At 52.8% G+C, this 14,808-nt stretch overlaps 3 protein-coding genes across 3 annotated transcripts; 2 read left to right on the top strand and 1 right to left on the bottom strand.

Annotated features, from left to right (window-relative positions):
- Window positions 1-469: 469 nt before the first annotated feature.
- PpBr36_06550 (uncharacterized protein) lies at window positions 470-9,112 on the top strand (the record flags this gene model as incomplete). The annotated part of the gene is made up of 1 exon (XM_029893695.1): window positions 470-9,112. One exon carries the CDS (start codon window positions 470-472, stop codon window positions 9,110-9,112), a length of 8,643 nt encoding a protein of 2,880 aa, XP_029745464.1.
- A 1,826-nt stretch (window positions 9,113-10,938) lies between these two features.
- On the top strand, window positions 10,939-12,806 carry PpBr36_06551 (uncharacterized protein; the record flags this gene model as incomplete). The annotated part of the gene is made up of 3 exons (XM_029893696.1): window positions 10,939-11,040; window positions 11,254-12,492; window positions 12,600-12,806. The coding sequence occupies 3 exons, from the start codon at window positions 10,939-10,941 to the stop codon at window positions 12,804-12,806; spliced, it is 1,548 nt and encodes a 515-aa protein (XP_029745760.1).
- A 1,174-nt stretch (window positions 12,807-13,980) lies between these two features.
- Window positions 13,981-14,388, bottom strand: PpBr36_06552 (uncharacterized protein; the record flags this gene model as incomplete). Its single annotated transcript, XM_029893697.1, has 2 exons — window positions 13,981-14,111; window positions 14,238-14,388. 2 exons carry the CDS (start codon window positions 14,386-14,388, stop codon window positions 13,981-13,983), a joined length of 282 nt encoding a protein of 93 aa, XP_029745759.1.
- Window positions 14,389-14,808: the final 420 nt, after the last annotated feature.

Genomic DNA, 14,808 nt, shown 5'->3' on the forward strand with positions numbered 1-14,808 from the left:
TGCGGCGCGGCCGCGTTTGGTGCTGTCCCATTCTCCCCCCACACACCCGCATTGTACAGTACATGATGCCTTTCACTCCCACCTCTTGGCCCCAGGCCCTGTGCCTGGCTCTGTTTCTCTCTTCCCTTCCATGCCCATTCCCAAAATAATTTGGTGACTCTCCGCATTCGGGGATTTCTATTTTCTTTTCTTTCTTTTTTTCTTTCTCTTTTTTCTTTCTTTCTGTCTGTTTTCATATTGGATCTGCATTCTTGATACCCATTTGCTTTTGTTCTTCTTTTTATTCGTTTTTGGGACGGTGATACTTGGTTACCTCAACCGCCTTTGAGCAGGCAAAACACCTACTTTTGATACCCACGAGTCTGCTTTCAGGTGTTGATAGGCGTTGCAGTATCCCTACTACTCCCTCTTTCTGAAAACATCTTCTCTTCTTTAAAAATATAGGTTATTTTCAAGTTTTCCTTTCACGATGCCCGCCTTCGCACAACCGGCTCTTGGGTCCCCCAAGCCTCTCCTGCCCCGTATAGATACGATGAACACACGCCCCGAACACGAGAGGAACCCGAAAACCTTCAACCCTGCAAACGAATCGGTCGAAGGGCGTCTGGTATGGGCCATTGGAGATATTCTGGGAATAGACTCAACCTCAATTCAGATGGTGGATTCCTTTACAGATCTCGGGGGTTGCGAGAGGACGGCTGCCCGCTTAAGCACCACTTGCCGGGACTTGGGCTTGGAGGTTGATACCAGCGACATTCTAAACTGTTATACGCTTGCAGAGTTGCAAACTCGCATAACACCATGTTCCCAAGAGGTGTCACCCCAAAACGTCACTGCCAGCAACTCGCTGGCAATAGAGCCGCTCAAGCTCCGAACGGATAACCTGGCACCCTCACAACCTCGTTTCTCATCCACCTCAGTAGTACCGTCGACAGCCGTCTCCGAAGTTCACTTTGACCATGAAAGTTTTATTTGCGACGAGGAATCTGTTTCTAGGGCTGTCATCATAAAACCAAGGGCGGGATTCTTCGATGGTAAGCAGGTTGTTTTTCTTTCGCTTGCTGGTCTCAAGGTCCCTGGAACGCCCACGTCCGATATCGAAGTTATACCGCAGACCAAGATGTTTCTTGCCGGAACCAAAGTCGCAGCGATAAGGCACGACCTCGAGGCAGCCGCTATCGCCACCGACCTACCGGATATCTGGATTGTACTTCGGCAATTGCCCGTAACGGAACACGGGGCGCTCGACCGGAGAAAGCTACGCACTTGGCTTCAGAATATCAACCAAGAGACGTACCAACAAATCATGAGCTTGGACACGGAGGAGACTTTGCAACAACCCTTAACAGATAGTGAAAGGGCTCTTCAGAAGGCCGTCAGCAATGCTTTGCAAGCTCCACGTGAGGAAATCGGCATGAACTTCTCATTTGCCCAACTGGGTGGAGATGAAGTCACTGCGATGCAGGTGGTGGCCAGGTCCAAGGCCGACGGCATTTTCCTCAGCGCAACCGAGCTCCTGCAAAATAGCTCTTTGGCACAACTAGCCGCCATGGCAACATCGCGCGGGGAGATGCCTCGTGGCTGGGATGGGGAGCCGGAGGGGGAGCAGTTTGACTTGTCACCCATGCAGCAGCTCTATTTCCTGACCACCATGGGAGGCGACTGTAGATATCGTATGGGCAAGGACGGCAGCTACCGCTACAACCAAAGTCTGTTGCTCCGAGTGAAGAAGAGCTTTGGGTTTGATGATATATCAGCGGCAGTCCAGGCGTTAGTTGGGCACCATACCATGCTGCGCTCGCGATTCTTCCGGACCGCCGAAGGTGGATGGACCCAGAGAACCGTGGCTCCGTCCAAAAACTCTTACGCCATGCAATTCTCCACGATAGGCAACAACAAAGAACTCGAGATTGTCATAGCGAGGAGCCAAGCCATGATTGACATCGAGAGCGGCCCCGTTTTTGCAGTCGACCACATCCAGACGACAGACGACTACCAAATGATATACCTGGTTGCACATCATCTTGTGGTGGACTTGCTTTCTTGGAGAGTAATTTTGGACGATCTTAACGAGCTTCTGATGAGCGGCAGCCTTCTTTCGCACCGCTCAATGCCCTTCCAGAAATGGAACGAGCTCCAGAAGAAAGAGATCGAGCAGACGGAGATCACCAGCCCCTTGCCAGCAGGCACACCAGTCGGTAACTACGCTTATTGGGGACTGCAAGACGTCTCCAACACCTACGCTGACGCTTCCGAGCTCGGATTTTCGCTAAGCCCAGAGTTGACCACTATCCTCCAAAGCACATGTAACCGTGTTTTCCGAACTGATTGTGCGGACATTTATTTGGCTGCCCTTCTGCTTTCCTTCTCCCAAACTTTCCACGACCGCTCAGTACCCGTGATCTGGAACCAGGAACACGGCCGAGAGGTTTCCGACCCGGCCATCGATATTTCTGATACTGTGGGGTGGTTTACCACTCTTAGCCCGGTCGGCTCAGTCTTGGCTGGAACTCGAAACGATTTCATTGACGTCCTACGCCGACTCAAGGATGTACGCCGGGCGATGCCTAGGCGCGGCGCGCAATACTTTGCCTCTAAATTCTTCAAATTCGGCGGGCCGGACCTGTTTACCGAAGATTGGCCATTCGAGCTGATCTTCAATTATGCTGGCTCGCTGGAGCGTCTTGAGGAAAGCAACGGCGTCCTAGAGCAGATTCCCTTCCCAGGGCGGACGCTGGCGTCCAGAACATCCAACATTGGCCCCAACGTCGGCCGCATCGCTCTCTTCGAGGTTAGCGCTATGGTATCGCAGGGCTCGGCACACGTCAAGCTTGTCTACAACAGGCGATCGCGCCACCAGGACCTCATCGCCCAGTGGATCCAGAATTTCGAGCACCTGTTGCTTGAAGCCATCGGCCGACTTCGTTACCATACTCAGGAGCTGACGATGGCGGATGTGCCACAGCTGGATGTGACCTACGATGGCCTACGCAAGCTCAACTATGAGCGCACGTCGTTGCTCAACTTGAGTAGCGTGCGAGATATCGAGGCTGTCTATCCAGTGACGGCCGTCCAACAAGGCATCTTGGTGAAGCAGGCAGTCGACCAGGAAGCCTCATACCTGCATGCCATCTACGAGTTTTCATCCCCAATGGGCCAGCCAATCAACATATCGCAGCTCTGCGCCGCATGGCAGAACGTCACTACAAAACATGCCGCCCTTCGTACAGTATTCATCGACAGTGTGACCGAGACCGGTGTGTATGATCAGGTCGTTCTGCGGAGGACATCTCCAAACATGCTCTTTATCGATGTTGCCTCCGGCGAAGACCCGAGAGAGTCTTTGGAGAATCTCCCTGCGCTACCCGGCAGGACTTCTGGCCAGCCTCAACACAGGTTGGCAGTTTGCAACACACCCACAAAGACGCTGGTAAAGTTGGACATCAGCGAAGCCCTCTGTGACCCCCAGAGTCTTAACGTCATCTTTCTCGATCTCCGCCGGGCGTACACCACCAACCAACCACTTCCTGAACCCACCGGCCTTACTTATCCTGACTATTTGAAGTTTCTTGAATCTGCCCGTACCAGCCAGAGCCTCGATTTCTGGATCGGCCGACTTTCAGGCGCCGAATCTTGCCTGTTCCCGCGACTGACGCAAGAATCTCCGAGGCGCGTCTTTGAGAACTACAGTTTCGATCTTGAAGTTGACGGCAGTAGTCTCGTCGAGTTTGCCAGATCCAGAAACGCTACGCCTGACGCTGTCTTGCGGCTTGGTTGGGGCCTGGTACTCCGCGTCTTTTCCGGCAAGGACAATGTATGCTTTGGCTACCGCGCCACCGGACGTGAGGCTGCTTCTGGCGGCCCAAGCATGCGGAATGCCGTTGGATGCTTCAGCAATACGGTAACTTGTAACTTTGATCTGTCGCCTTACAATGCTCTTGCAAACGTCTTGGCCATCGTAGAGGAACAGTACGTCGCCAGCCTGCGCCACCAGCATGTGTCTATCCCAGAGATCCACCATGTTCTTGGCAAACGTGGCAATGATCAGCTCTTCAACTCGGTAGTATCTTTCACGAACGAACCTTCGGAGCTCCGAAGCCGACACACGGGTCGGACCGACTTTGAACTTAACAACGTATCTCACAGAGAGACATCCTGCTATGATTTGGCCATCAACGTTCGGTTCGGTAGTAGCAGACTTGTGGTCGACATTGGTAGCATGTCACTGGTTGGGGAAAGGGAGGCCGCCAACATCGCAAACACGCTCAGCAAAGCTCTTCGTACCATTATGGAGAACCCTGCATCTTCCATCCATGGGATCAATCTTTGTACCGACCGCGACTACGCACAGGTTGTCGCATGGGCAAACGAAAGAGCTCCACCCGAGCCTAGAGTTGCCGTGGTGCATGAGCTTGTGGAGACGAATGCTCGCAGCAACCCCCATGCCATGGCCGTGTGTGCCTGGGATGGCCAGCTTACCTACGGCAAGCTCGACGATCTGTCCACACGGTTGGCTCAGCGATTGTCCGAGGCCGGCGTCACCACCGGGGTCACTGTGCCTCTATTGCTGCAGAAGAGCGTCTGGTCGCCCGTTGCCATGCTCGCGGTTCTCAAGGCAGGTGGGGCATTCGTGCCCATCGACTCTGGTGATCTCAGCCTGATCCAGCCCATCTTTGAGAACATCAGCTCTAGGGTGGCTATTGAGTGTGAGAACGCTGGGGGCGTGCTCCGCAACCTTTTTGACAGCGTCATCGTCCTGAACAGCGAGCTTATGACACAGCTAAAGCTGCAGGCCCCTCGCCATGTCGAATCCTTAGCAACAGAGGATGATGCGGCTTGCGTTTTCTTCACCCCATCCAACTCAAGAGAAGTCAGGGGCACTGCTTTCACCCATGGCGCTTTGTCCATCGCGCTTCTCACTCAGGGACCTGCAGCCAGCATCAACTATGGCAGCCGCGTGATGCAGCTCTCGTCATACAATATCGACATTGCCATTTCAGAGGTGTTTGCTACACTGGTAAATGGTGGATGTGTTTGCATTCCGACTGAAACGGAGCGGGTATATGACTATGTTGGAGCTGTCCGGCGGATGGAAGTCAATTGGTCATACATGACGCCACACCTGTCTCGCAAGATCAACCTGGAGCACCTGCCCAGCCTCAAAACTGTATGCTTTAGGACGCGTTCTCTGGACGAGGATACATATGCCCCTTGGGCCGGCAAAAAGAAGGTGCTATTCGCGTATGGCGCGCTGGATGTCTGCCCTCTCGGCATTTCATTCCTCGAGGTGCATGGGCCGCATCAACTGGACCGCATCGGCACACCGCTTGCAGGCAACTTCTGGCTCGTTAATCCTGAGGATCACCGCAAGCTTATGCCGATCGGCAGCATTGGCGAGCTTGTCATTGAAGGACCAACTCTGGGGTGCTCTTTCGCGCGGGGTCAGATGGACCGGACACACTGGAACGCCGCCGAGTTCTCCGACTCGGCCCCTGGCAAGAAGACTAGGTATTTCAAGACCGGACACCGCATGCGTTACATGGACGGCGGCGCTCTGCAGCTCGTATCGCACAAAAGAGATGATATCGAGATCGACGGCAGCATGATTGTACTTTCCGAAGTGGAACAAAGCCTTCGCAGTTGCCTTGGTCAGGGAATGGATGTTGTGGTCGAGGCCATTGCCTTCAAGAACTCCACAACGCCTCCGGTACTGGCTGCGTTTGTTGAGCTTGGCTCAATGTTTGATGGACCAGAGGATCTGCATCGGTTAAGTCATGTGACAAGAGAGCGCATCTTCAAGGCCAAGCGAGTGGCCGAGACTGGTATGCGCAGCAAGGTTCCCCATTACATGATCCCCCAGATTTTTGTCCCGGTGAAAGACTTGCCAATCACTCCCTCGCTCAAGGTCAACCGCCGCAGGCTGCAGAAAAGCATTCATGGGCTGTCGCGAGAACAACTGATCCAACTCTCGAGCGTCCCCAACCCCGATGAAGTGCAGACTGTCGGTACCACGTCTCTGCCTCTGACGCAAACTGAGGAACGCATGCGGAGGATCTGGGCTCATGTGCTGAATATTGAGGACGAAACCTACATCTCGGCTGCTGATGGCTTCATCAAGGCTGGCGGTGATGATATTTTGGCTGCTAAACTAGTCGTGTGTTGCCGTCAGGAGGACATCGCCATTTCCATTGCTGATGTCTTGCGGGATATGCCCCTAAACGACTTGTGCCGATCGGTTACCGGAGGAGACTCACGATCCAACCTGCAGTCTTTCTCTGCAGCTTCCTCCACGTCGACCAGGTCAGCCTCGACATCCCAGGCCGGCTCGGAAGAAACAACGCCAACTCAAAACAACCCGCATACCGCCGCTGCTCCTGCAGTCGTCGACCCAGAAAAAAAGGCCCGCGATGACCGTCTCAAGGGAGTGCTGGCAACCAAGTTAGGCGTGGAAACAAAGGAAGTCAAGGATGTTGCCGAAGCTTCGTCGATGCAATCACGTTATATCGAGTCCGGTATGCTCCGTGGTCGTGCCAACATCAACTACTTTGTGTTCTCTTTCCACGGCGCCGTGGACCACCGGAAGCTTGAGGAAGCCTGCCAAACGCTCATCGCTATTCACCCTATCCTTCGCACCGCCTTTGTTCCGTACAAGCGCAGAATGTACCAGGTTGTGCTCAAGACACCTCCGGCAGACTTTAACCGTTACCTCTGCCCGAGCTGGCGCTTGGCTGCTTTTGCCGAAAAGGTTGTCAAGAAAGATCAAAGCACACCGATTGCCTTTTCTGCACCCATGACCAAATTTATCCTCTTGGATGGTGGCAAGCAGTCAACTCTACTCCTGCGACTTTCCAAGGCACAGTATGATGACTTGTCGGTTGCCTTGCTCGTCAAAGATCTCAAGAAGCTGTACGATGGCGCCCAAAACCCGCCGCGTCGTCCAACATATGCCGAGTTTATACGCTGCGCTCACATTGCCAACAAGCAAGGAGCAGAGGAATACTGGAAGCTCCTTCTCGATGGTGCAAACATGACCAGGGTTGTGGCACACTCCAAACCACACCAGCTAACCAACCACGTCAAGACGATCCGTCAGCGGATCGCAGTGCCTTCACTAGCACACCTTGGCATCTCATTTGAGACCATCTTGAAGGCTGGCTGGGCGATGACACTTGCGGAGCTTTCCGGCACTGCCGATGTTGTATTTGGTGAGGTCGTCGACGGCCGTCAAATCCGACTCTCTGGAGGACAGTCAGTCGCCGGTGTGTTGGGCCCCACGGCCAACACTACAGCCGTCCGCGTTCGTTTCCCGGAGGGAGATGGTCGTCTGTCGCCACTGGACCTGCTGCAGTATGTGCACGGGCAGCGTATCGCAGGGATTCCCTTTGAGAACTTTGGATTCCTCGATCTTGTCGAGCGCTGCACATCCTGGCCATACTGGATGCGCTTCAGCACTGTGGTCCAGCACCAGTACGAGGAGACGACAGTCGTGCCATCCGAGTCGAAGCTCTTCCACCTAGGTAAGGGCGGCGATGCAGGTGCACTCTGCAAGTTCACCATCATTGAGAGTCGGGCGCAGGATGTGCCTGACATGTTTGTCCATTCAATGGCTCGCGGTGGCATCACGGTGAACGACAATAGTAATATCGAGCTCAACATCACTTTCTGCGAGAATAGGATACCTCTGAGCTTTGCAGAGGAGACACTACGCATCCTGATGGGCAATGTGGCTGTTCTTACTTCTGGCTCCATCATGCACGTTGTCATCCCGTCCGCCGCGCAGTACAAGTCGAAGCGCCCACAGATCCCCCTACCGCAGACTCCATCGACAACTTTGACCCCGAGCTCGCCAGTCACGCATCGTTTCCCAGCTAGCGATATGGAAGCTGTCAAGAGGGTCATTTCCAAGTGTTGGGCTGCGGCATCGCTGGATCCTTCCTCGCTGGGTGTCCCAGAAGAGCACCGTGAACACGCAGCATTTTATGATCTCTGGGGCTCGCTGGTGCCGGCCTCGCAGCTGGCATCTTTCTTGACCCGTGAAATTCCTAAGCTCGGCCTACTTGGAGTTGGTGTCGACTTTGGGATCACGATGGAGGAGATTGCTGATAACCCCACCATGGCTCGACAACTTGATTTGATAGTTCGCAAGACGGCATTGGCACTGCCCAAATCCGCTCCACTTCCGTCCTCGCCGTCGCATAATCGCCAGGCCCATAGCTACCACTTGTCGCTTGATTCTTCCAAGAAGGTTGCGGCTCCGCTGAGCTCCCCGAGTCGCAACATTGCGTCGAAGGCGGTCTCGAAATTGACAAGCAAGCTCAAGGGCTCCTCTGCTGACAAGGAGACTTCTCAAAACGGGTCAAAGCTTCCCAAGCGGCAAGACCAACAGATACCATACTCGGCTCCTCCTTTCAAGTCATCCTTCGATGCTTCAGCGCGGACTCCATCGCCGCCTCGCGAGCAACCTTCTGTGCCTCCTACTGTTGCAGAGTCACCTCGTATTCCGTACTCTGCCCCCTACTCTGCCCAAGACGAACTGGAGCGCCAGCTTGACCGTGTGTTGAATGAAATAACCGCTGCCAACGAGAACGCGCTCAACACAAGCAGAAGCACCAGGAACGCTTCCATCGACAACGGTGGCGTACAGATGCAGCGCGGCGGCAGCACAGGCACGTATAGCTCGGGCGTGGACAGCCTTACCGATAGCAGCAGCGCGACGACCCACAGCACAACCTCTTCAGACTTTGAAAATGCCGTATACGCCAGCCTGCCCGGCTACTTTGGCGGTGGCAGTAACATGAGCATCCAAAAGGCCCCGATCGTGTCACCGGCGAGTAGCACAGGACGCACGCCCCGTACTCCGCGGTCAACCCAATCTAGACAAAAGTTCTACGGCCAAAACATCGCCATCAAGCCCCTCCCACACACCATCCCCGAAGGTGGCGTCGATGACGTTGTCAGCCCGTTGAGTCCGCCTCAGGGGCACAGGAGGTTCTTTAGTGCCGGTGGTGGTCATTCCAGATATCACCACCAGAGGGGTGATTCGTCACTCGTGACGCCAATCTCTACCCAGGGACCACCCCCACCTTACATGGAATATACCCGCCGAGGCTGAGCTTTGCTTTGGTCCTTGGTTTCTTTTTTTTTTTTTTCTTTTGTAACATCTTTTTTTTCTTGAATTCAGATATACGCAAACCCAGCTGTGTTCTGTAGGTTAATTTGCAAATCCACGAACAATGGTGATTTTCGTTTGTTATTTGGGTCGGGGGAAAAGCACAGCACTTCAGCAATGCGGCAAGGAGTTTTGAAATTTTTATACCACTTTTTAGAGTTGTTATATTTTGTACAAAGGTTATAGTTTGGCATTTTCAGGATACCACAAATTGCACAGTTCCACGTTAAATTTTCAACTTTACCGCGATGCTGATTTGCCTGGCGAGTGCAGGAAGAACAATAGCACGCTTGACTTGGGCGTTGGCATGCAAAAGATGTTTTGTTGGTTGGTTATAGACGCCGCCCTCGAGCAAATTCTCAACACCTGATTCGAGTAATCAGGAACAGCCCTTATGGCTCAGTGGTAGAGCGCATCACTAGTAAGGTGAACGTCCATCCCTATGATGAGGTCCTAGGTTCGATCCCTGGTGAGGGCAGTATGGCGCTCAGTGAGCAGCCCAAAATAGCACATTGTGTTAAATCTTTTTTGTCATCCATATCAATTCTATCTTGGGGGGTATTTTTTTCTTTTTGTGTCCAAACTGCCTTTTAAACTTTTCTTCTTGGCGTCTCATCCCGCTTGCCTTATAAGGAAGCAAAAACTGTTTGCTTGTTTGCGAAGGTTGGTAAAAAAAAAAAATTTAAGTTTTGATATGCATCCCTGTTAAACAGGATTTTATCGCTTCCTTCGTCTGAACTCCTCCCATTTGTTGGGTTGTTTGTGTTCTCGACCCTAATGCCCAGCTCGCAATTTGACTGATTTGAAACGACCATCTGTCCTCATTAAAATCCAACAGAGCTGAGAGGAAGGGGAGAAAAAAAGGACATTGACAATCTTGCTCGTGGATTAAACCCCTTTTTCTCGCGTGCTACCTTCCCACGGGCGACCCCTGTCGCACCTCCATATGGTGATCCAGCCCGCGTGGTATGTTGTTTGGCATGTGCTACGGTTGCGATTTTTGGGTGGTACAGAACTGTTTGCTTTGGATCCGCTGGAATCCATCGAGTCTTGGGAGCATATGTGAATTGGGGAAATTTTTACAGAAGATAATTTTAATTGGCGGCTTGGGTCTGATGTCATAGTTCTGCAGTGTTTCTGAATTGCTTTTTTGTTTTCTTGTTTGAGATTTATCTCTTCCCCATGGAGGAGGGGGGAAAAAGAAAACACATAGGAGACAATGGAGAGGAAAAGCAAAAAAAAGAATACCAGTGATAACCAAACAAACTAGACTAGGTACAACCAACGACTTCCCCCTTGCTCGGTTTTGTTTCCATCCCAGCTTCATAGTCTTCGTAAAAAAAAAAAAAAAAAAAAAAAAAAAAGCCTTGCAAGCTCCATCCAGGTCTGGACCCTACCCGAACAGACCGGGATGCTTGAACCGATAAGAGAGTGGAAAAGGGTCCCTTCCTGTCGCTCATTTCCCGGGGTCTCCACCTCCCCTGTAGATTCCCCAGCCCCGCCGCAACCCCCCCGAAACTGCCGCATCGGGTTCGCAGGGAGGCGGTGAGAGCCAAAGACTGGCATTTTTTCTCAACAAACGGCCCTTTTTTATTTTTTATTTTATTTTATATTTTATTTTCTGGATTCGTGTCATCAAAGCTCCAGTGATAATACCCTGGAGCTGCGCTCGTCTTTTCACTTGCTTCATCCTTCCATTATCCAGGTGAAGCTGTTTTGAACCTGTTCACTGGGAAAGAAGCAAAAGCCAGCGAGCAGCTTTGCCCATCATGGCTCCCCTCACAGCAGCCGACATTGATTTTATCGACACGCCGCCTCAGCCGCCGTGCACCATTGAGCCGGTTGGCGACTGTGGCGTGAAGACCACCACTGTAAGTTTTTGGTCCCGTTGTGTCTCCCGCGGTCGTCCGCGTTGCGGAGGTACCTAGCACTGGGTCAAAATTATTGGTTGCGCAGAGTGCGACAATACTCTGAGAATTTTTGCGCAGCTTCAAAAGCTCCAAAAATTGTCCAACATGCCCGGGATATTTATCGATCGTGGCAGAAAATAGAGTGCTGACACGTACCTTGGTTTCCGTTAACAGTCCCCCACAATCTACAACCCTCCTCTCCCGGCCGACGGCCCCGGTGCCGCCGACTTCTCCAATGTCGTGCTTGCCTCGCTCCTGTTCGGCCTGCCGACCTTCCTGGCGTGGAAGATTGGAGGTGGCACAAAGACCATCGTCTTCTTCATCATAATCTTCTGCCTGCCCATCCTGATCGCATACTGGGCCTTCAAGTCCAACTTTAGCCCGCGCATCAACGACAAGGTCAAGCTGCCCGGCCGCCCCATCGACCACTACCTGACCTTCAAAAAGCCCGAGGACCAGGCCAAGTACAGCGTTCGCGGCGCCAAGATCTCGATGGAGACCTTCCACGAGATGTACTTTGCCGGCGATGTCGACATCAAGGGAGACATGCTCGATGTCCTCGAGTACCGCCACGACTGGGCCACCTTTGACTTTACCATTGGCATTTTCAAGTTTCTGTTGCTCACCTTTTTCCCCGATGTCATCTTCCACTCGCGTTCCCAGGACGAGAACCAGGTGCGGGACACCTATGACCGCGGTAATGACTTCTACGCCTGGTTCTTGGGCCCCCGCATGATCTACACGTCTGGTATCATCTCGGACCCCGACCGCGAGGAAACTCTCGAGGAGCTTCAGGACAACAAGCTCGCCATCGTTATGGAGAAGATCGAGCTCAAGGAGGGTGAGCGCCTCCTTGATATCGGCTGCGGTTGGGGAACCCTCGCCCGCTTCGCCAGCGTCAACTACGGTGCCAAGGTTACCGGTGTCACTCTTGCCCGCGAGCAGGTCGCTTGGGGTAACGCAGGCCTCCGCGCCGCCGGTGTCCCTGAGGAGCAGAGCCAGCTTTTGTGCTGCGACTACCGCGACATCCCCGGTGACAAGAAGTTCAACAAGATCACGGCGCTCGAGATGGCTGAGCACGTCGGTGTCCGCCGCATGGTGACCTTCTGGAGGCAGGTCTCTGACCACCTCGAGGACGACGGTATCCTCTACGTGCAGGTCTCTGGTCTGCGCAAGGCCTGGCAGTACGAGGACTTCATCTGGGGTCTCTTCATGAACAAGTACATCTTCCCCGGTGCCGATGCCTCCACCCCGCTCGGCCCCTATGTTGATCAGCTCGAGTCCGCCGGATTTGAGATCAAGAGCGTCGACACCGTTGGTGTTCACTACTCTGCAACCCTGTGGAGATGGTACCGTAACTGGCTCGGCAACGCCGACAAGGTCAAGGCCAAGTATGGCAACAAGTGGTACAGGGTAAGATATATTCCCAGATTTTTTTTTTTTTTTTTTTCAGCTGCCTCTGTCTTTTTGTTTCGGGGATAATTCAGAATCCGCTTGCTAACAGCACTTTTGTTATTCAGATCTGGGAGTATTTCTTGGCTTCTGCCACCATTGCCTCCCGCCAGGCCAGTGCCACCTGCTTCCAGATTGTTTGCGTCAAGAACCTCAACTGCGTCCACCGCATTGAGGGTGTCAAGTCGCAGTACGGTCTCTTGGGCGCCCTGGAGGCGAGCAAGGCTGCTGGCAAGAACAGGCTGCCGGATCTGCCGGAAACCAAGAAGGCTTAAGAGGGTTTGTTGTTGTTGTAAATGGGGTTACCCCACGGGCGCCACGCTTAACTGACTAGTTGCGTGGACGAGTGGCAGCGTTGTCGGTTACGGCCGCTATTTTTGTTGTTGGAAGCAGCATGAATTTCTCGGCCGTGCTGGCGACACCACAGGGAACATAGATGTTCGGGCGGATTTTCAATCAGGGAATGTAGGGCAGCTAGGGAGGGAGTTAAAACGAAAACTTAATTAGAGCTAGACAAACGGGTGGGGCGGTCGGGCTTTTTCCTCTGGCTTGTGTCACGAGCCGACTATCTAGAGGTGCCGAGCCAATCACTTGGCTGGCGAATGAGAACGCGAGTTGAGATTCGAACGACCTTTTTGGCGCGCGGGGAGATTTTGGATATTTTGTGTGACACCGCTGATGACCGAACGCTTCTGGGTTTCTCTCTCTTGACAGGCAGGAAGGCTAAGCCTTCCATGTGATTGACGTGGCCCAGGATGTTCGATCCCCCTCCACGCTAAGAGCTTCTTCTGCTTCTCGCGAGCTAGGCTGGGGCCGGGCGTAGGCTACCCACGCGCGTGGCTACAGTGCATGTCTTTTTAGGGGCTAACGGGGGACGCCTTTGGATCTCCTTTTTTTTTTTCGTGTCTCCGTCAAGCCTGTTTGGTGGCTGGCAAGCTGATCTCTATAGTAGGGAGCGGGGCGAGTTCTCAGCCCGGGTTCCCCGGTGCTTAAAGCGCGATAAGGATATACGGAGCATGAGTTGCATGCACTGGGGTCTGTTGGTGTTGTTTTTTATCTCGTTCGGGAAAGATGCCAGTTAAGTTGGAAGCGGTGTGTTTTTTTTTTTTTTTTTTTTTTTTTTTTTTGTCTCTCTTCGAAGTAAGTGGCCCTAGGGTGCTGTCAACAGCTGCTTACACGGATATCTACTACAGTTGATTGAATGTGCCAGTGGGCCACACAAGGTTTGGGACTCAGAGGTCCCGCGTTGGCTGTTCAAGTCCAGTATATTCATTCAGGGGTTGGTCGCTGCGAATACTGAGCGGAACTATGTCGAATTGCATCACGACACTCCAAGCCTTGATGGCCAAAACCAATAACATTCGACGCTGTCAATTGCACCAAAGTTGTAGAGACCAAAATACATTCATCTACTCTTCACAAACAAATATGAAAACCAACTAATTTGTTTCAAGGCTGGTCGCCCTCCTGGACGAGCTCCTCGTCGCTATAGTCCTTCTCAGCCAGGGCGCCCTTGCCCGGCTTGGGCCTGGGCTCGTCGATGATGTTGCTGGTGTCGATGGCGTCCTTGTCATCACGCTCTGTTCAGGTTGAAAGAAGTCAGTTGTGTTTTTTCTCTCTCTTCGTTGGTTCAAATAAAGGAGAGAGAAGAAAAAAAAGCGAGATTTAACACAAAGCCCATTAAACCAAAATGGAGAGGGGCATACCAAGAGTAGCATCGGAATCCTCCTGTCCTGGCCTGATGGACGACTCGACCTCCTGGGCGTCGCCGACGACGGGCACCGGGTCGCTGGGCCTGCTCATGTACGAGTTGTCCGAGACGTCGCCGGAGGGGACGCTGTCTTTGCTTGGGGCCATGATTGCGGTTTTTTTTGTTTTGGTTTGTTTTTTGTGGATAGGTTGGTGTTTTATCACGGGAGAGTTGAGATGGGCTAGTGGGAGATGGTTTGCTGAACTACAAGTTGGATCTGAGAGACGAGAAATCAACGTTTTATACAAAAAAAGACATTCGGAGGAATTTGATCGTCAACGATAAAAAAGCCTCTTACGACTTCAACGAGATGCGCTACCGCACCATGCCCAACCTCTCCACCTCCCTGCCGTGTGTCGACAGGAGCCCGCGCCAGACAGACAGAACAAATCTCGGCATCATTGCGATGCTAGATTGTAGGTGTCATTTCGTATCTCCCAGAATCGACAATACAATTGTCGCGGTTCAAGTCATGACGTACTGGATCGGGCTTTTAACCACCCCAGGGAGGTAGAGTAGTAAAGTAG

This window comes from Pyricularia pennisetigena (assembly GCF_004337985.1).
Source record: "Pyricularia pennisetigena strain Br36 chromosome 4 map unlocalized Pyricularia_pennisetigena_Br36_Scf_6, whole genome shotgun sequence".
NCBI classification, from domain to species: domain Eukaryota; kingdom Fungi; phylum Ascomycota; class Sordariomycetes; order Magnaporthales; family Pyriculariaceae; genus Pyricularia; species Pyricularia pennisetigena.